This window comes from Vombatus ursinus, unplaced genomic scaffold (genome assembly GCF_900497805.2).
Source record: "Vombatus ursinus unplaced genomic scaffold, bare-nosed wombat genome assembly UNPS02014780.1, whole genome shotgun sequence".
Classification (NCBI taxonomy): Eukaryota; Metazoa; Chordata; class Mammalia; order Diprotodontia; family Vombatidae; genus Vombatus; species Vombatus ursinus.
Window position 1 is genome coordinate 1,652,184 of NW_020954558.1, and position 23,070 is coordinate 1,675,253.

Genomic DNA, 23,070 nt, shown 5'->3' on the forward strand with positions numbered 1-23,070 from the left:
TAGGGCTGTTTTGAGCCCCTGTCTGCTTAATGAGTGATGACAGCCTTAGGCCCAAATGAGCTCAAACTGACTAGCCTCAGCAGGATGACCAGTGTACAGCTCATGTTGTTCACTGCCCTTCTCAGAGAGGTCAGAGGCTCTGGGAAAAATTGGTCAACATTAAGTGCTTTGCAGTAGCCCAGCAATGAATGATCTAGTCAGCACAATGGACTAACCAAAACCAAGATGGCAATCCTGGCCTACAGAGATACCATGCTCAGAGGTAGCAACTATCAACCCCTCATCAACTTCACAGTCTCACCCAGCCCTGAGCTCCTAGTGAGAACTCAGGGCCATATACCATCAAGATGCCCAGACAGGCTGGTGCCATCCCACCCTACTCAGGAGCAGCCTGGCTGCTCATCAACAGGAGACATTCTGCACACTCTCTTCAGAGCTAGGCCTCACACATAAGGCAAAAGCAAAGGAGGAAAGCTGGAAGGAAGAACAAGAGCAAGAAAACATGATGCAGGAAGAGAGGGGAGGGTGGGGATTTGTCACCTCATCACTCTCCTCCACATCCACGTTCCCGTTGGCATCATCATCCATCTGCTTGTGGATGTTTCGGACAGCCTCAAAGCTGAGCTGCTCATCCTCATTGTGGCATAAGGGCTTGTCAATCCTGCAGAATTCTGTCAGAGGGAAAGAAAGAGGCCACTGTCATACCCACATGAGCCAAAGGCAGGATGTAGACCTCTCTACACTGCTACAACAGCGGAGCATTCCTTCCTCACAACTCCCACAGCATTTTTTGTCACTGACATAGATTTTGAAAGGACAAATCCAACCTGTACATGAATGGGAATCCCCTTCACAAGATTCCTGACAAGCAGTTATCCATTTTCTACTTGAATACTTCCAGTGATTACCAATTCTTCCGAACAGCCCATTCTGTCTTACCCACAAAGCACATGACCCCAGCCAAAACAGTGGATAGAGTGCAGGGCCTGGAGTCAGGAGGACTCATCTTCCTCAGTTCAAATCAGGTCTCAGACACATACTAGCTGGGTAACCCTGGGCACGTCACTTAATCTCCTTTGCCTCTGTTTCCTTATCTGTAAAATGGGTTAGAGAAGGAAATGGCAAACTACTCTAGCATCTTTGCCAAAAAAAACCCTCAAAGAGGTCACAACGAGTTGGACATAACTGAAAAATACTAAACAACAACAGTCTTATCTCATTAGCTGGCCTATAAGCCGCTCAAAAGCTGAGACTGTATCTTTTTTTTTTTTCTTTGAGCATACTGCTAGAGCTTAACCCCTACTCTTTATTCTGAACTGGGCCAGTCTCAGGTTTTCTCCCAAGTCGTGAGAACGAAAAATATTGGAGGCAAAGGACAAGAAAGTCCTCCTCAGCAGAAGTGATGTGAACTAAAATGATGAAGTGAAGAAGGGAAACCCTCTTCAAATCTTTCAGAGTACTTTGTACCTCTCTTTTTATGCTTCTAAAATTCTAATTTATCTTATAGTTATGTGTCTGAGTCTTACCTCCAAACTACATTATACATTTCTTAAGAACAGGGGCTGTGTCACTGAGGACCCTTCTAACTCAAATTTTGTGAAATAAATGTTTGTTGAATTGTTGGTAATATCTGCGAATTCATTTAAACAGAAGGAAAAGATGCCTTCAAACTCTACATCTGTCTCAGAAAGTTTGCCCCTATTACATAGATTGATTATAATTGGGCTCAAGTTCATTGATCTCCATTGCACATATAGCACTTGATAATTTTCAAAAATTTTTTACACATTATCTCATTCTTACAACAAACTTTTAAGCATCTACTCATTTGTATTTTGTTACCTCTGCTTTATAGAGGGGGAAACTTGACGCCTACATAGCAGAAGAGACTTGTCCAAGGCTATTCAATATACATTTGAGTATATTTGAAACTAGACTGCAGATGACCTGATTCCTAGATTTTTGTATTTTCTGCTATACCAGGCTTTCCCTACGAAATCCCATCCTGGCTGTTGGAATGAGGTATCTATGAGCTTCAGCGTCTGGCATTGGGCCTTATATACTTTGTACACCGATAAATGTTTATTTATTGAAGGGAATTAGCATTACGTGAGGCCCTAATGGTGGATTGACTGGAAATAGTCTCAGCAATGGTGAGAAGAGGATATGAGGACATGAAGCCCTAGATTGATATTCAGAAGACCTATATCAAGGATGTGCTTGTACAAGATTATAACTGCTCAGAGAGCCAATTGTTAAATTTTCAGTGTGAGCATTTACCCTTGAAAAGTAGCAAACTATAAATCTGGGCTTGATTTATTGTTTTGTTGATTACCTAGACTTAAGAAAATATTAGGAAAATGTTAACGATACAGATTAAATTTACAAGTATATTATAGGCACATTTTTTCCCCAAAGATCTGGTTGTTAAAAATTTACCAGTATACACCCGTGCCTATATTCAAGGTCAAGCTCTGCTACTAGCTTCATTATGTGACCTTGAGCACATTTCTTTCCTTTATAAGAAAAAAAAAAAAGGAAAGAGAAGGTGTCATTTCAAACTCTGAATTTAGGGTAACTCCTTAAGTCTGGTATCAAGTGGCCAGTTTCCATTTGGCTTATTTCTATAAACACATGTCTTAGTAAGAATTATCAGGGAAGCAGGACCTTCCTTATGTTCCCTCTGGTCCAAGGAAGTCAGAAGAATGGGTTTTTGTGGTGGAAAAGTTAAATGCAGACAAGGTTATCTACAGGAAAAATGCCAGTCAGAGAGATAATGGACTAGAGGTGAAAAATGAGACATACATTTTCAAATATGGCCAATGTGTGAATCTGTCTTACTTCATTATGGTAGTCTCTGAGTCTTCTGTGGAAGACCTTTTATTTGGAGGAGAGGGGAATGAACTATCAGGAAGGAGTGGGTGGGTAATGAGTGGCACAAAAAAAGAAAAAAGCATCAATGAAACATTAAAATATGTAGAAGAAAGTTCAGAAGGTGATACAAATGAGTGGCAGCATTTTTTACTATTGTACTACATATACATTTTAAAAATCAAACTGTAAGTAATGAAAGTTGATAATTTCATATACGATCTTCATTTTCTGTCCTTTGCATACTGAAATATTCAGGTTTCTTAAGTTTGTAATAAGAAAAATAAAGAAAATAGCCAGTTTCCTGATTAACACATCAAACAAGACCATTCTGCTCCAAAACATGAGTTCCAGCTCTATGCCCAGTCTTCGAGTTACCTCATGTATTTGCCTACTTCTCTTCTGCCCCCACTGGTACCACTATATCACCTGGAACAAACTCAAACTCAGGACAGTCTTCCTGATATTCTTGGAATTTAATTCAATGACATTTACCTAAGGTGCCTGTGTGCAAGGCATTATACTAGATGATGGGGAAACAAAGATGAAAAGCGATACAGCATGCATGCAAGTTTCATCCAAAGCCGAATGTGATAGGGGCAAAATGGAGAGACCAGCAAAGTGCTATAAGAACTATAAGGAAGGGGTAATCATTTTCAATGAGAGGTGGAGGGAAGCAGGGATGAGATAAAAGAAAGCTTCATAAAGTGGTTCCTGAACTAGCTTTAAAGGAATAAAAGGATTTCAACAGATGGAAATGAGGAAGGAATGCCTTTTAAGCAATGAAAATGACCTGCTTGGTTGGATGGAGGCAGGAGATGGCAGAATGAGATTGGAAAACAGTTAATAGTCCAGTTACACTGGAAAGCAGTGCATGAACAACAGTAGAAAATTAGGCTGGAATGAATCACAGAATTTCAAAGTTGGAAAGGCCTTCAGGAGTGTCTAGTCCAACTTGTGCCTGAGCAGGAATCAATCCCAACAAGGGATCATCTAACCCCCATTTGAAAGGTATGTTGGACTCTGACTGATGCCAGGTTATGATGTTTATCTTTGAACAGGGGAGGCACGTGGTCAGATTTATGCAAGGTAGGCCCTGAGAGGATTTCTTCTTCCTCCAGGAAGCTATTCTTGACTCATCTGGTCTACAATGATTGGCCCCCTAGAGACCTCAGGTTGCTTTTACAGCCAGCCCCACACAATTTAACAATAACAATTTAACAAATAAACTACCCTAAAGCAATTTCATGTGTGCCTTTTAGTTCCTATATTGGCCACTGACCTAAGTGCAAGAGCACTGTCATTGCCACTCAATCTAGGTATGCAATTAATACATGCTACAGCTTGGGGACTGAAGGCCCAGTGGCTAAAATGACCTCTAGTCAACATTAGCCTCATCCACTTTCTTGACACTTGTGACTTACAGGACTCAATCTGAAGGGCAAATGAACAAGTTCACTGAAGAAAAAAGCTGTCAAATGGGGAATTCATTCATTCATTCAAAAAGCATTTATTAAGTGCCTACTGTATCAACTACTTCAGATACAAAACACAGAATGAAAACAGTCCCTACTTAAGACCTTTATGTTTTACTAAGATAACATATGTAAGACCCTTTGCAAACTTCAAAGTTCTATATAGATACTAGCTATTATATATATAAAAAAGCAAATACTACTAAGTCTTCATAAAGTAAAATCAAAGTGATTTCATGACAAGTAGAACAGAAAAGGCTTTGTTTAGGAAGTGGCACTTGAACTCTCAGCCAGATCTGGAGAAAGTGAGGGAATCTATGAGGTGAGGCACAGCTTGTACAAAGACACAAAGACAGGAGATTAAATGCCAAGATTGGGAAAGAGCAAAAAATCAAGTCTGACCAAAAAATCAATTGTATGAAGGAGTAATTAAAGTGAATTCAGTCTAGAAATAAGTTGGAAACAGCCAATGAAGGGGTTTAAATGCCAAGCTAGGGGAGTTTTTATTTTACCCTAAATGCAAGAGGGAACAGGTAAAGATAAAAAGGTATGCAACAGAACATATTGGTGTAATCCATCTTCTGCATCACAATATCCTAGCTGATGAGAAAAGTAAAGATCAATTTAAGGGGACCTAACTAGCTCCCCTTAGAAGCAGAGTGGTAGAAAGGAAATCGCACTTCAGAAATCTTTGGTTCAAGTCCTAGAGAGTCTTAGCTTCCTCTATAAAAAAAGAGATGGGGAAGGGAATTTCTACTGACCTCCCCAGCTTAAGTCAACCAAGATAATGTGTGTGAAAGTGGTCTGCAACTTTTAAAGTGCTACAGTTTTAAAGTTATAGTGATTATTAAGCCTCCAACTGATGTCCTCCAATGTCTCCTCACCAATGTGTGGAAGTGACAAAGCTCTAAAGACTCTGCAAGGAGAATTTAAGCTCCTAGCAAAGAAGAGTCCAGAGAAAACCTGCTTGTCCATGGTGTAAAAAAAATCTAGTTATGGAACAGTTCATTGGAACACTGGCCATCAGTGTATGAAAATTAGGCCCTGATCTTTTGAAATAAGTATCAATAATAAGACCCAGAGAGCTGAGGACATCCTCTTGGTCAGGACCCCCCCAAAGCCCAACTATTGCCTTGTCTTTGAAGCTCTCAATGGTCATTGCCACCCCTTTATTGCCTTATTAGGGCCCTTTCTCCCCCAGAGAATCATAGAATTAGAAGAGAAAGAGCTTCTGGGTCCAACCTACACCCAAATAAGAATCCTCTCTACAGGATCCATGACAAATGATTATTTAGCCTTTTCCTGAAACAAAAACCTCCATGGAAGGGGAACTCTTTAAAGTCCATTCCAGTTCTACCTGTTAGGAAGCCTATGGGCCACAGAGAATCAAATTTATCCAATCAAACTTACCATTCATTCTGGGCTAGTGAGCAACTGGCTTTTTGCAAGGCTGAAACAACTAAAATTTAACCCAAACCATACCTCCCCAAAAAAGTTGGGCAAACCCTTGGGGGTGTCCTAACTCCCAGGAGTCTCCCACATACACATACTGCTTCCATTTGCACAAGGAGTGCCAAAAGCAGCAGACTGGGGAGCAGCTTTGTTGGTATTATCTGCACTTCTGTGTTAAAACAGAAGCTCAAATACCAAAGCTTGTCATTAAACCATCATCAGAATTATCATCAAATCCCTCAGCCTATGGGCTCACATATGAGTACTAAAAGACTATCTTTTTCCTAAGACTTCTAGTTTCTCACTGGCATTAAGCAGAAATTATTGCCCAGGAAAGTTCTTAGGCAGTGTAGTGCACAGACTTTGGAGTCCAAAAACCTGGGTTTAAAACTCAGCTCCTGCTATTTACTAGCTATGTGATACTGGACAGCTTACTTTACTTCTCTGCGCTTCAGTTTTCTCATCTTTAAAATGAATTAGACCAGATGATCTCTAAGGTCACCTCCGTTCTCAATCCTGACTCTAGCATTTGAAAATTCTGACTCTTTGTACCAGGAGGTAGGCAAGAGAGCACAGTCACTGATGTCAGGCAGGGTGGTGACCCCTGGGTGGCCAACCCAGTGAGAAGCACCTGAGTCAGACATGGGGGATGGTGGGCCACAGTGCTCAGGGCGTAGAGCACTGAGTGAAAAAGGCAGTCACTTAAAGGGGGGGGAGGGAGAAAGGCAATTAACAGAAGGCCTTGAAACCTATTATTAGTAAATTAGTTTAAATCTTCATGATACACTGAACTGGGAGTCTGGAGACCAGAGTCCTAGACCTAACTCTCATAGTAACTCACTGTATGACCTTGACAATAACAGCTATTAACTACCATTTTATCATTTATGTACCACTTTGTGGTTTACAAAACTAGGATCTGTCTTAGACCTCTTCTCTTCTCCCTCTATACTATATCATTTGGTGATCTCATCAGCTCCCAGGGGATTCAATTATCAGGTCTACACAGATTATCTGAGATCTATTTGTCTAGCCCTTACCTCTCTCCTGACCTCCTCTCTACCTTTTCAACATCCCAAATTGCATGTATCATAGACATCCTAAACTCAGCATGTCCCAAAGTGAACTCATTATCTTCCTCCTCCCCCCAACCAACTCCTCCCCTCTTCCTAATTTCCTAACACTCTCCTATTACCATTCCCCCTATCTAATCAGTTGCCAAGTCCTGTCATTTCTACCTTCTTAACATCTGTCATACACACCAAACCCCCTTCTCTCCTCTGTCATTGCCTCCACCCTCATACAAGCCCTCATTGACTCCTCAGGACTACTGCAATGGCCTGCTCATGGGTCTGCCTGCCTCAAGATTCTTCCCCACTCCAGTCCATCCTCTATTCAGCTGTCAAATTGATCTTCCTAGAGTACAAATCTAACCATGTCACCCCACACCCCCATTCAGTCAATTCCAGTGACTCTTGATTGCTTTCAGGATCAAACATAAATTTCTCTGATATTTAAAGACCTATGTAATTTGGCCCCTTCCTACCTTTTGTACCTACCTTCTTAACTTTTGTGAAATAAGACGTTCCATTTCCTGATTCCAGGCATTTTTACTGACTGTGAAAATAAGAATCCTCTCTAAAAGATCCATGACAAGTGGTCATTTAGCCTCTGCCTGAAACGGAAGTCTCCATGGGGGGAACACACCAAAGTCCATTCCATGGTTAGAAATAACCTAATTCTAACTGGTAGAATGATTGACAATGCACATACCATCTCATTTGATTCTGATAACAACTCTGAGGTAAGAAATACAGATATTATTACTCTCATTTTACAGATGAGGAAGCAGAAACTCTAAGAAGTGAAGTGATTTGTCCAGGGTCATACAGCTGTCAGTGGCAGCACTAGGATCTGAATCCAGGTCTTTTTGACTTTAAATCCAGTGCTCTGTCCCCACTCTAGGCTTCAGTCTCCTATTATAAACTATAGGAATAGACTATATGATCTCTAAAATCTTTATACATACACACATACAAATATAGATACATATACACTTTCTCTCTAAATATATACTCATGTATATGTGTATCTATGTATGTGTGTGTACATATATATACATATATATACATACACACACACACACACACACACACACACACAAGAGGAAGTCAAGAAGAACTGAATTTGAATCCATTTTCAGACACTAGCTACATGACCCTGGGAAAGTCATTTGACCCCTTAGTCTCAATTTCCTCATCTGTAAAATGAGGATAATAATAGCACCTACTTCACAGGGTTGTTGTGAAGATCAAATGAGATAATGTATATGGTGCTTTACAAACTTTAAAGTGCTACATAAATGTGAGCCATTATTATTATAAATTTTAAGGTCCATGTCTGACATTCTAAATCCTTAACATGACCTTTGCTGGACATCTCAATAGGAAATTTGGGGAGGAGGAAAGAAAGAAATAAGCATTTATTGAATACCCACTATGTGCCAGGCACTGTGCTAAGCACTTTACAAATATCTCATCTGAATTTACTGATATGGAGCTATAACCCCACCACTGCCTCCCTAGAAGACCTTATAGGATTGTGGAAAAATTAGAAAAACTCTTGATTAGTTTTCATGGTTTTTTTTTAATTACTCTATCAAATCAAACACTGCGAACCCAACTACAATATGCAAGACTTCTGTGTACATGTAGATGTAGATACATATCTACATCTACAACTAGTATCTATAATATGCAAGACTTCTTTATGTGCTAGGTCATGTGGGGAGAATACAGAAAATAAAATTTCTTGCTCTTTAACTTAATACCTAAAGCTCATAATGAAAAGATAATTAGCAGTACAAAGCAGCAAGTAAAATGATAAATGCCATATGGGTGTGCAAACAATGAAGTCTGTTGAAGGTCAAAGAAGGAGAGGTCAGAGTCTGACCATGGCACCCCGCCCCAATCAATAACTCTAGTGGCTTCCTATCACCTCCAGATCAAATATAAAATCCTCTGTTTGACCTTCAAAGACCTTCTTAACCTAGCCCCCACCTCTACTTTTCCAGTCTTTTTTCACCTTTCACCCCACACCACCCCTCCAATCTGCAATTCAGTAACACTAGCTTCCTTGCTATTCTTCAAACAAGAGGCTCCTTCTACAAATTCTAGGCATTTTAACTGGCCTGGAACTCTCTCTCTCTCTCTCTCTCTCTCTCTCAATCTCCACCTCCTAGCTTCCTTCAAATCTCAACTAAAATCCAATATATGTATAGGAAGCCTTTTCCAACCCCCGTTAATTCCAGTACCTTCCCTCTGTGAATTATTTCCTATTTATCCTGTATATGGCTTGTATGTATGTAGTTGTTTACATGTTGTCTCCTCCATTAAGGAGCTCCTTAAGAACAGACTGTCTTTTGCCTTTCTTTGAATTCCCAGAGCTTAGTACAGTACCTGACACACAGTCGGTACTTAATAAATGTTTACTACCTGACTGATGGCATAGGCTACAATAGTTAGGGAAAGTTTCCTAGAAAACACAAGACCTGAGCTAAGCATGGAAAGCAATTCAAAAAGGTGGCAAAGAGGGGAAAGGCATTTTAGGTAAGGAGAAATGCTGACTACTCCAGATTGTTAGCCTGGAGATATGCCAAAGGCTGCTATGGCACAACACCTAAGGAGCTGAGAGTTCCTCATCAACCTTACATAGCTCACTGTTCTCCTACACAACAGTGAAAAGATCAATAGACTAGGAATTAGGTACATCTCTGGTTTGAATCCCAGCTTCCACACACTTACTGGCCATGTAACTTGAGGTAAGTTACAATCTTCATGAAAACAGAAATGTGCTGATCTGGGAACATTCTTGTTAACAGGCCACTTCTCAAGAGTGTGCCCCTTGTACTTGTACTATCTAAAATAGGATTGTCAGGGGGGCGGAGCCAAGATGGAGGAGGGAAAGCAGTGACTTGCTAGAGCTCTCCCCCAAAGCCCTCCAAATACCTATAAAAAATGGCTCTAAACAAATTCTAAAGCGGCAGAACCCACAAAAAAACAGAGTAAAACAAATTTCCAGCCCAAGACAACCTGGATGGCTGATCGGAAAGGTATATCGCGCCAGGCTGGGAGAGAAGCTCAGTAAGGTGTGGGCACGCAGGCCACAGTGACCCTGGAGCAGGCCTCAGAGGACTGAATCTCAGGCAGCTGTGGCGGTTTCCAGACTTCTCAACCCAGGAGCGCCAAAGACAACTTAGAAGGTCAGTGGGAAAAGTCTGTGACTGAGGAGAGAGAAGAAGCTAGGTCTCAGTCACAAGTCCTGAGTGAGGGCCACAGCTTTTTCCTGAGCTTCTGGCCCACAGACTGAGGGGAAATCGAGTGGCTGATCAGAAGGGGATTGCAGGGTTCTCTTTGCCAGTGCTGAGGCAGGAATCTCTTGCTTTGCCCATGCTTGGATCTGGGTCACAGTTCTGAGGGGTGGTCCTGAGGTGAGGAGGGGCGCTGGCGTGGTGGAGCTTGTTGTGGCAGTGGAGAGGAAACACCTCGCCCCTTATCATAGCACCTTGGAAAAACTGACACTTTTCAGGTCCCTAGAAGTATCTCTGAAAACAGCTGTACAAACCCCCAAAGCTTGAGACAGTACATTCTCCACATTGGAAACAGACTCTTACCTTAACAAAGAGTTTAAAACTCAAGTAATTGGCCAGGATCATGAGTAAGCAGCGCAAAAAGAGTCAGACTATATTATCTTACTTTGGTGACAAAGAAGATCAAAACATACAACCAGAAGAAGGAAACAAAGTCAAAGCTCCTACATCCAAAACTTCCAAGAAAAATACAAATCAGTCTTAGGCCTTGGAAGAGCTCAAAAGGGATTTTGAGAAGCAAGTAAGAGAAGTAGAGGAAAAACTGAGAGTGATGCAAGAAAATCATGAAAAACAAGTCAACAGCTTGCTAAAGGAGACAAAAAAATACTGAAGAAAATAACACCTTAAAAAATAGCCTAACCCAAACGGCAAAAGAGGTCCAAAAAGCCAATGAGGAGAAGAATGCCCTAAAAAGCAAAATTGGCCAAATGGAAAAGAATGTCCAAAAGACTATTGAAGAAAATACTTCCTTAAAAATTAGAATAGAGCAATTGGAAACTAGTGACTTTATGAGAAATCAAGACACTGTAAAACAAATCCAAAAGAATGAAAAATTAGAAAACAATGTGAAATATCTCATTGGAAAAACAACTGACCTGGAAAATAGATCCAGGAGAGAGAATTTAAAAATTATTGGACTATCTGAAAGCCATGATCAAAAAAAGAGCCTAGACATCATCTTTCAAGAAATTATCCAGGAAAACCGTCCTGATATTTAGAACCAGAGGGCAAAATAGAAATTGAAAGAATCCACCGATCTCCTCCTGAAAGAGATCCCCAAAGGAAAACTCCTAGGAATATTGTAGCCAAATTCCAGAGTTCCCAGGTGAAGGAGAAAATATTACAAGCAACCAGAAAGAGACAATTCAAGTATTGTGGAAACACAATCAGGATAACACAAGATTTAGCTGCTTCTACATTAAGGGACTGCAGGGCATGGAATATAATATTCCAGAGGGCAAAAGAGATAGGATTACAACCAAGACTCACCTACCCAGCAAAACTGAGTATAATTCTTCAGGGGGAAAAATGGTCATTCAGTGAAATAGAAGACTTTCAAGCATTCTTGATGAAAAGACCAGAGCTGAATAGAAAATTTGACTTTTCAATACAAGACTCAAGTAGAACATGAAGAGGTACACAGGAAAGAGAAATCATAAGACACTTATTAAGGTTGAACTGTTTATATTCCTGCATGGAAAGATGATATTTGTAACTCATGAGACCTTTGTCAGTATTGGGATAGTTGGAGGGAAAAAAAATTATATGTATGTATATTTATATATACATATACATATATATAGAGAGAGAGAGATGGATAGATAGATAGATGCGGGGCACAGGGTGAGTTGAAGTTGAAGGGGTCATATCTGGAGAATAGAATTAAGGGGTGAGAGAGGATTATACTAGGAGAAGGAGAAAGGGAAAGGTAGAATGGGGCAAATTATCTCACAAAAGAACAGAAAAGACTCTTACAGTGGAGGGGAAATGGGGGAAGGTGAGAGGGAATGAGTGAACCTTATTCTCATAGGATTTGACTTGAGGGAATAACATACACAGTCAATTGGGTATGGAAATCTGTCTTACCCTACAGGAAAATAGGAGGGGAAAGGGACAAGAGAGTAGAGGGATGATAGAGAGGAGGGCAGATTGGGAAAGGGGGTAATCGGAAGCAAACACTTCTGAGGAAGGACAGGGTCAAAAGAAAGAATAGAATAAATGGGGGGGTGGGATAGGTTTAAGGGAAATAGAATTAGTTTTTCACTGCATGTCTACTATGGAAGTGTTTTGCCTAACTGCACACGTATAGTCTATATTGAGTAGCTTGCCTTTTCAATGAGGGTGGGTGGGGAGGAAGGGAGAAAATTTGGAAACCAAAGTTTTCAAAACACATGTTTAAAAAAAATGTTTTCACATGCAACTGGGAAATAAGAAATACAGGAAATGGGGTACAGAAATCCATCCTGCCCTACAGGAAAATAGAAGGGGAAGGGGGAGAGAGATAGCAGGGAAAGCAGACTAGGAGAAGGGGTATTCAGAATGCATGCCATCTTGGGGTGGGGGGACGGGTGAGATGGGGTGAAAATTTGGAATTCAAAATCTTGTGGAAGTAAATGTTGAAAACTAAAAACAAAAAAAAGAATTAAAAAAAAACAAAAAAACTGAAAAAAAATAAAATAAAATAAAATAGAATTGTCAGGAGAAAAAACACTTTGTAAACCCCAAAGTGCTACAGAAACTAGTTATCTTTAAATCAGGTATTCAATATCTGTATAGTGAATGAATATGTCTAAATAAATTAGAAATACATTTCCTGCAGGTTGCCCTTTTCTATTGGCACAATTAAGGTATTCATTTAGAGCACTTCCTGAATCCTGGGGTAGGGAGCAACTGGTTGGCTCTGGAATTGGGAAAGTTTGGAGCTCAGGGCCTGAATCAAATGTCCCTGCTGCCAGCATGCTCCTGGCACAGAACTAAAAGACCAGCAAGGGGTACACTCTTGAGAAGTAGCCTATGAGCAAGAATGTTCTCAGAACAGCACGTCCCCATTTCACCACAGGGCACAGGCCCTTCATACCTACAACTCAGCTTAGCTCTCTACAGGGGAACAGGAATTTAGGGAAACTTGAAATGTCTTTTGACCAAGTGGAATCATGGCAAATAACCTCTCTGGCATGTGTGCTCCAAAACATCACTTTCAACTAGCCTAGTCATTCAGCCAATTTATCCTACCAACATTTAATGAGCAGAATATGCCTGCAAATTCCAGTGCTTGGTGTTAGGGATACAAAGACAGTATGTACACAAAGCCTGCTCTTAGGCTTACAATCTAATAAGAGGAAGAAAAGGCATATACACAAACAATTATGATAGAAGAAAGTGATAAGAGCAAAGGGGCAGTCTACAAAAACTGCTCTGAGAAATGGGAGAAAGGAGAGACCTTTCTCCTGGGCCAAAAGGAAAAACAGAGAGGGAAATAAATCAGGAGTTCTGTCTCTTCATGGCATCTAAGCTAAAGGGAAAGACAGAAGAACTTCAAAAGTCTGAAATGGAGAAAACTATTCTTAGAATGAGGCAAGGAACCACGATGGCAGATGGAAGGACAGAATAGGGGATGGCCTTGGTGAAGGTGGGAGCTCCACAGGAGTTGCACATCGCACATATTTTCAGACTTTTCCAATGCATTGATAAGTTGTGCTGATTTTTTCCTCTTCATTTTTTTTTCTTTTTCTTTTTTTTTGTCATTAAAAACACTATTTTTTTATACGGGGTGGCTCTCTGGGAGTGAGAAAGGAAGAGATAGTAAGGAAAACTATGATGTAAAAAAATCAATAAAAACTTATTTAAAAAGAAGAACAAGGAATAGAAAATAGTTCAGTTTGGTTGGAACACAGATATGCAAATGTGTGTGATATCAGATAAGGTTGAAAGTTTAGGTTAGAACCAGACTGTAGACAGTCTTGAACATCAGGACCAAGAGAATATTCTTTAGTCAACAGGTAATTGGGAACCAATGAAGGTTTTTAAGTAGAGAACACAGAATCAAATTATATTGGAGTTGGAAGGATCCTCAATAGTCCAATCAATACCTGAACAGAATTAATTTCTACAATCCCTTCTACATATTCAAGCCTCTGCTTCAATACCTACAGTGAAAAGAAGCCCATTTTTGAGGCAGCCCATTATGCTTCTGTACAACTCACATTGTGAGGAAATTTTTCTTCATATCCACAAGAACTCTGACTCTTTGAAACTTCCACTCACTGCTAGTTCTGCCTTTTGAGGCTTTTTCTGCCAAACAGGACAAATACAATCCCTCTTCCACATGAGGTCATAATAAGACTGTTTCCTGTTCTCATAGAGCTTATGTTCTAGTAGTAGGGTTAGCACTGCATAAAAACTCCAACATATGGTATAATGTGATAAATATTGCTGGAATATCTATTAAATTTGTTGCCTAAATGAAGGGTTATTATTAAGTACATGCAGAATGCCAAGGGTATACAGAGGAAGAAGAAAAACAAGTGACACTTGGGCTGGGCCTTGGAAGTAGGGACAGTGGATGTGGGGGAGGGAAGAAGAGAAGCAAAGTGAGCTTTCCAAGTGAAAGTTAATAGTGTGAGCAAAGCAGAAACCACTATGACATGTATGGAGGCCAGTGAATGGAACAACCAGATGAGGGGAGAGGAGTGGAAGATAAGGCCAGGTCATAAAGGTCAAATGTCAGGTTAAGGAGTATAGACTTTATTCTCAGGAGTCAGAAGAATTTCCTAGCCTAATTTTTAGAAGCCTATGTGGTACAATGGAAGGAACATTGGATTTGGAGTCAAATAACCTGAGTTCAAATCCTAGCTCTGCTACTTATTACCTTTGGGACCTTGAGCAAGTTACAAAGGAGAGGGTCCTTTCCAGGGCTGTTGGGGCAGGATAGCTGGGGTATCAATCCAAAAAGAAAGGAAACCAACCCTGGACCATAATTGCCTCCCCCTTCAGTCCACATACATACTCACATGTTAACTTGAATTAATAGTCCTTTAAGGTTTACAATGTGCTTTATCCTCAACAATTCTATGAGGCAGGTACTACCTCATCCCCATTCTACAAATTAGGAAACTGAGATAAGAGTTGTCTATTACCATCACAAAGCTAATAAACTTCAGAGCTAAGCTACAAATCCAGAGCTTCTGATTCTAAATCTAGCACTCCTTCCACTACACTGTAGCACCTCTGACAAACACACAACTCCCCAGGATCATCTTCCTCCCAGGCTCTGGGCTTGGAAGGTATAACTGATTAAAATCTCATCAGTTCCAGGGAAAACAGGAAGAAATATCTGGGTACAGATAGAATGAGAGAATGAGTTTCTCATAAGAGCTGAGGAAATTTGATCACCTGCCAGGAAACTCCTCCCCACCTCTGGCTAGCCTAAGCTAGAAACTGATCTCACTTTGCCAATCAACAAGCATTTTATGAGTGCCTGGTCCATGGCAGGCATTGTGCTAGGAATAAAAATGAAGCAGTCCATACCCTCAAAGACCTTACATTCTGTGAGGAACTACAACATATTCAGAGAATTTAAGTAAATACAATTTACATAAAATGAATGGTGACATGGAGAGAAGACAGAGAGGCAATAATAACTAAGAGAATCAGGAATGGCGCCTTGAAGAATGTATCACTTGAGCTAGGCCTTAGAAGGGGCAAGAATCCATCAACGATTATTAAGTACCTACTATATGCCAAGTGCTGTGGATACAAGTAAAAAGAAACAATCCTGCTTTCCCCAAGATGGCACCAAAGGCAAAGAAGGAAGCAGTTGTTTCCCCCCCACACCCCAACCAAGACAGAAGCTAAGTCCAAGGCCTTGAAGGCCAAGAAGGCAGTTGACGGGTGTTCATAGCCATAAAAAGAAGAAGATTTGAACGTCCCCCACATTCCAGCGACCCAAGACACCAAGACTTCAACATAGCCCAAATACCCTCATAAATGTGCCCCTTGGAGTAACAAGCTTGATCACTATGCCATCATTAAGTTTCCCTTGACCACTGAGTCCAATATGAAGAAGATTGAGGACAACAACACCCTGGTCTTTATTGTGGACATCAAGGCCAATAAGCGTCAGATCAAGCAGGTGGTCAAGAAGCTCTATGACATCAACGTGGCCATGGTCAACACTCTGATCCCAACCAATGAAGAGAAGAAGGCCTATGTCCAACTTGCTCCAGGCCATGATGCTTTCGATGTTGCCAACAAAAATGGAATAATCTGGGGCAGCTCGGTGGCGCGGTGGATAGTCAGGAGGTCCTAAGTCAGGAGGACCCGAGTTCAAATCCTGCCTCAGACCAAACACTTGACACTTACTAGCTGTGTGACCCTGGGCAAGTCACTTAACCCCAACTGCCTGAAAAAAAAAAAAAAAAGGAATAATCTAAACTGTGTCCAACTATCCCACTCTACCTACAATAAAAAGTTTTCTGGTAAAAAAGAAAAAGAAAGAAAGAAAGAAAGAAACAATCCCTTCTCACAAGCAGCTTACATTCTTATAAGGAGGAAAGTTCCAAGAAGTTGAGGTAAGGAGGAAGAACATTCCAGACATTGGGATGAGTCTGTCCAAAGGCATGGAGACAGGAGATGGAATGCCAAGAAAAGTGGAACAATATGCTGGTTTGGCTAATGACCATTCCCCTTTCCATTAGGTGGCATTCTCACCTACCTCACACAGAGCCAGTTGTACTGGTAGGGCACAGCAGTCGATGGAAACCCCACCACCACTAACATACCCCAGTTCTTTTCAGTTTCTGGGACTCAAGCCACCTACCCTTGCCTGTCATGGAAGAAGAGCAACTGGAAGGAGGTGGTTCTAAAACATGGGGGACATGTAAAAATAATGTTTGGAGAAAAACTGATTCAAAGACTTCAGAGAAGATCAATTCAATCCAACAAACATTTATAAAAGCCTACTATGTGTAATACAGCACTGAAAAATAAGTTCAAAAGAAGTTGAGCCACTTATACAAGTTGGAAAATGATTGAGTAAGAGATGTCAGACAAAAGGGCCCAAGAGACACAAGGAATAAGAGATCACTTTTATTTAAAAGGCTCAGGGAAGGCATTGTGAAGATGGTAGCACTTAAAGTAGACCTTGAAGAAAGAGTAGTATCAAAAATCAGAGATGTGGGAGAAGAGAGTCAGTTCCAGGTACAGACTTTTATTCACGTAATCACAGAGAGAACAGGAAGAAATTGAGGAACAAAATATAAAATAAGGCCTAAGAATCAGCCTGGAACCAAATTAAGGAGGGCCTTGAAGGACAGACTAAAAAATATGTTATCTTTTTTTTTTCCTTACATGGTAGAGGGGGAAAGAACACTGGGTTTGGAGTCAGAGGACCTGGCTTTGAAACTTGGCTCCACTTAGAACCTGTACAATCTTGAGCTAGTCACAAACTCTCTGGGCTTCAGTTTACTCATCTCTAAAACAGAAGTAAGAAGGTTGGTCTAGTTAACCTCTAAGACACCTTCTAACTATAAATCTATGATCTTTTGATACTGTAAGGAACAGGGACAGACTGAAAGTTGCAACAAGGAGAGGTGGGGGTTTTACATGGTTCACTTATTTTACCAAAAATATGGGGAAAACATCCTAGTTACCAGTTACTCAGGTACTAAGAATCTACACAGAATCTATAAGGAGAGGCAATGTGATTTAAAGGAAAGATCATTGATCCTGGAGCCAGATTAACATTTCTAAAACACTCCTTTCATCAATGTTACCCTCTAGGTCAAAATCCTTCAATGGGTCCCCTAATCCTTAGAGGATAATGTCCAAACTCCTTACCCTTGCATTCAAAGTCCTTGACAACCTGATTCCTACCTTCCTTTCCAGTTTTAATATTCAAGGCAAAACAATTAACTTACTACTTCTAGAATCACAGAATTTAACTAAGGAACTTTAGTTACAGGAACTTTATAAGTTTATATTTTATAAGTTTAAAGTTTATAAGTTTATAGTTTATAGTTTATAAGGAAGTTTAGAGGGCATTTATTTCAACATTTAGCTGGAACAGGAACCCTCTCCACACTATCACCAACAAGCAGTTTATACAGGCTTCTGTTAAAGGCTTCCAGTGATGAGGAAATTGGTGCTTCTAAAGTGAATTTCACATTTCAACACTTAAAATTGCAACTTTCCTATGCCCTGTCATGATCAACACCCAAATTTCTTCCTACTGAATCCTATCAATCTGTTAAGACTCAGGACATATAGAATGCACAAAATCCAAGAGCCTTCACCTGTAATTCTAACCAAAATCATTTTTTTTCCTTTTTGTGGCCAATAATACTTCTTACGGTCTGCACTACTATACATTCTTATAATCATAAAACATTAGAATTAAAAGGAACCTTACAGATCATTTAGACTGGCATTTCCTATAACTATGCTCTAGTTAGTATGAAATTATTGAACCTTATACTAGGATTATCATGGAACCCTAGTATAAATAAGGGTTATATGAAAAAGTTATTGTCAGCATTCTTTAAACCTCTAAAATATTTGATAGTCATAGGAACTAGAGCTGAAAGGTGACCACTAATCCAACTCTCTCGTTTTATAAATAAGGAAACTGAAGCCCAAAAAAAGGAAATAATTTTTCTAAGCTCACGCAGCTAATAGACAGCAGAGACCATATTTAAACCTACACTGACTCCAAATCAAATATTCTTCCCGCTATATATTCTATGTGTATCAGAAACACTCATGGTGTTTGACAATTTTTAACTACTTGAATGGGCTTGATTTTTTTGTATTTTGCCCCCAAATTACCCTGACCCCTCCTTTACTCTTTCAGCCCTCTATCCCCATGCCAGATGTGCATTTTATGGGTTCTCTCAAGTTTTAAACCTCAAAGTATTCCATAGCCAAACGAGTTTGGGAAATGCTGCTCTAATCCAAACTCTTACATTCTACAGATGAGGAAACTAAGATGCAGAGAGTTGGAAACCTTGCCCAAGGTCAGGCAATAAGTCATAGAGATGATAACTAAGCCTAAGTTCTGTGATTGACTACATACTGTATATAGTGTTTGCCAATTATTTCCTACCAGATCTGCTATTTGCCCAAAGTCACACAGCTAGTGAGTCATCACTTCTCTGAACCTCCTCTGTAGAACACTGATAATAACACCTCACAGATGGATTATGAAGAAAGTATTTGGTCAACCTTTAACCATTACAGAGGGCAGCTTGGTGGTGCAGGGAATAGAGCACCAGGCCTGGAGTCAGGAAGGCTTAGTTTAAATCGAGTCTCAGACACTAACTAGCTAGCTGTGTGCCCCTGGGCAAATTACTTAACCCTTTTGCCTCAATTTGTTCATCTGTAAAATGAATTGGAGAAGGAAATGGCAAACCATTCCAGTATCTTTGCCACTTAAACCCAATAGAGTCACAAAGAGTCAGACACAACTGAAAAGACTGAACAACAATGACAACCGCAACTCAGAAAAAAGCAGGGGATAGCAGACTCTAGGGCTCCTATAATAACTCTTGTATTAATTTTGAGGTTCCTACCAGAGCTACCCTGTGAAATAAGTAGTGCAAGTATAAATATGCCCATTTTAAAAAGAGTTAAATTAGGCTGAATAAATGAAGTAATCTGTTTAGGGTCAAACAGGTAGTAAATTATAAAGCTACACCACCTGACTCAAAGCCCAGCCTTTTTTCCACTACACAACACTACTTCAATCAGTACTGGAGAAACACTACCAATACACAAACAAGTTTCTGCTGGAGCTACAGTGTGAACTGGGAAACAAGGCCAATTTTTGTTTCCAAGAATACCAATTGAGACTTGATATGTAGAGAAAGGCTCATTAACAGTCTCAGACACTGACCAAAACAAGAGTAGAAATGAATATTACTATTGCTGGCCTATAGAGTCAGGATACTTGTGTACAAATCCCAGTACACTTTGTGACTTTAAGCAAATCAATATAACTGTCAGCTTTAATCTGTTCTGTACAGGGATCAAAAATCAATCATAAGCATTTATTAAGCACTTCTAGGCACTATGTTAGGTGCTAGGGTTACACAGACAAAAATCAAATTCTCAAGAAGCGTACATTCTATCAGGAAAACAGGTATACAAAATAGCACAGAATAATAGCAATTTCACCTCTCCTTCACAGGATTGTTGCAACCAAATTGCTCTGTGAACCTTAAAATACTGCTACATTATTTCTAGTCTTCAGGTGCAACATAGAATGAACGTTAAAACACAGCGAACATACTTTCAAAAATCTGGCCTACATGTGTCATGATATCCTAAAATCTCAAAACTGAAAGCAACAGACCTCAGAGGACTAGTCCAAGCCATACCTTAATAGAAAACCTTTCCACCAATTCCTAGACAAATGGTCATTCAGTCTTTTCTTAAAGACCTCCCAAGATTAGGGAGGAGTCAAAATCTGCTTCTTTATGATTTCCTACTGTTTATTTCTAATTCTGCCCTCTGGAGGACAAGCAAAGTCAATCTGCTCAATTGAAATGAATCATTTGTGGGTCTCTCCTCACCACCCCTCCCCACCACCCTACCACTAAGCTCAGGGCCAGGAACAGTGCTCAATTAACATTTGTTAAATAAATCTTCACAAAATTAAGTGAACGGAGGAAGATCATCTTGACTTGAGAATCCAAAAGTGAGGACAAGCCTACCTAGTCCTACCTGCACCTAGGCCACAAGGAAGATATTTGGTTTCCTTCCTCTGCCCCACTTGTTTTAAAGAAGAGATTCCCTAAATCCCTCTCAGTATAAAGAGGAAGCAGGCCCTAGAGGGTGAAAGTGAAGGTAACTGCAATCAGTGAACGTTGGAGCAAGGACTGAAATCAGAGAGCAAGGAGCTCAGATCAGAGAGTCTCAGAGTTAAAAATTACCTTGGGAAGCCATCTATTTCAACCTATACCTAAGCAGAAATCCCCTCTACAACAACCAACAAGTGATCATCAAGCCTCTTGCTTGAAGAACTCCAAAAGTGAGGAACTCCCCACTTCCTGAGAGAGCCTATTCTGCTTTAGAACAGCTCTAATAGTTAAGAAGCTTTTTCCTGACATGGTGTGAAATCAGTCTCCCCTTGCCTTCCCCCACCTCTCCAAATTCCTGGGGTTTCATCCTTGTTTTATCCTAGTTCTGGCTCCTCTGGAGGCAAGCAGAAAAAATCCGTAAGTCTTATCCTTTCTTCCTCATGACAGTCTAGTTCCTCAGAAAAGATCATAGGATATGGAGCTAAAAGGGACTCTTTCATTTCCCCTACGTCTTCTCTGCTCCATGTTGCACTTTACAGATGAAGGAGCTGAGACCCAGAAGAGGGACAGGACTTGCCCAGCAATACAGAGCTAGTTAGTTCCACAGTCAGGACCGAATTGTTTGGACTTGCATGTCAATGCTCTTAGAACATGCACTTAGTAAATACTACCCCAGCTGCTACAACCAACCAAACTGAGACAACCCTGTGGTTTCTTAGCTACACTCCCAAGGAGGAGCACATTTTGGCAAGGAGACCACCAGATTACACGGGAAAACACAATCATCTACTCGGGTCAGCTCTCATGTAAAGCACAATGTCTAGGACTGCACATCACATTTTAGGAAGGAGTGTGTATGGAGAAGGGCAACTAGAGGACTGGTTAATACAGTATATACCATACAAAGATCAGTTGAAGGAACTGGGGATATTCAGCCTACAAGACTTGGCCTGACAGAAAGGTGATAGGCTATAGGTGTAAAATGAGATATCCATTTTCATAGACACCCACACAGAATGCAAAATTTATAGGAACATGATAACTGTCTTCAAGTCTATGAATAGTGGTCATATAGAGCAAGGAGAGATCTAGAGTTAGAAGGGATTGTCTAATTTAATAACATCATTTTACAGATGAGGAAACTGAGGCCCAGAATGAAAAACAAATTACTCACCCAAGGACACAGAGCTACTAAGTGGCAAAGTCAAGATCAAACCTCAGACCTTCTAACTCCAGATCTAGTCTCTGGTACCATATTGCCTAGCTAGAATCGTCCTGCTTGACCTGAGAGCTTGACTTGACACCTCAAGTGACAGGGCACTTATTCCTACCCCCCCCCCCCCCCCGGCAGCCCAGATTCAATGTGGGACAGCTCTGGTTCACAGGAAAAAAACAGATTTAGAGGTAGAAAAGACCTTGTAGAAGCTATCTAAAATATCTTGCCTCCTCATTTTATAGATGAGAAAACTAAGGTTCAAGGAAGTTAAATGACTTGCCCAAGATCACATGAGTAATAAACACCAAAGCCAAGACTTCAAGCCAGGCTCTCTTACTCCAAACCCAGCATTCATTTGCCTCCTTGAGATGCTTCACAGTTCTGTACTCTAGGATCAAACAGAGAATTCACTTGATAGAAATCTGTTATGTAAACAAATTTATTGAGCCAAATTAAATGAGGAAAATCTCTTTAAGGTATACAAACACAATGATTTTCCAGGGCTTCACTGCAATAGCTGTTTTCTTCCAAAAATAGGAAGACTCTGATGAGCAAAGATGAGTGTGTGTATACCTATCAGTGAAGAGAAATAATAATCTTTCCATTTACCTTCAAGGAATGCTTCACTCTCTCATATGGTTCTTACAATAATTTTGGCCAGTAGGCAGGGCAGGGATCACTATCCTCATTTGACAGATCAAGATAGTGAGGCCCAGAGAGGGAAAGTGATATGCACCAAGTCACAAAGCAAATCAAAGGCATAGCCATCCTCCTGCCTAAGGAGAGTGTTCTTCTCCTCTTCCCCCAACACTTCTACTGCTAGGTCAGAAAGATAACAGTCAGAGAAGTTAAACCCCAGGGCAGCTGAGAGGACCAGCCTCTCTCTGGCTGTCTCAGTGGCCTGTCTGCACATACCCCAATTCCCTCAGCTGTGATCTCTGTAATTAAGTTATTCCATCAATCATTAAAATGGCCACCAAACCCTAGCTGCCATGAGACACCACACTGTGCCCTCAGGGAAACATTCCTCACAAACAACTCAGCCATAGCACACATATCTTCACATCAGCGTCACCAAACAGGGAGATTTCTGAAAAAGGAAAGGCAGAG

At 40.5% G+C, this 23,070-nt stretch overlaps 1 protein-coding gene and 1 pseudogene across 2 annotated transcripts in view; one reads left to right on the forward strand and one right to left on the reverse strand.

The window, feature by feature from the left end:
• Positions 1-23,070, reverse strand: part of STIM1 (stromal interaction molecule 1) — a 250,687-nt gene that overhangs the window by 132,501 nt on the left and 95,116 nt on the right. For both annotated transcript variants that reach the window (XM_027866230.1, XM_027866231.1), the window contains exon 2: positions 541-671. In XM_027866230.1, coding sequence (XP_027722031.1) covers positions 541-671 — 131 coding nt within the window. The remainder of the gene's footprint in view (positions 1-540; positions 672-23,070) is intronic.
• LOC114046022 overlaps positions 16,004-23,070 on the forward strand; it is a 53,563-nt pseudogene continuing 46,496 nt past the window's right edge.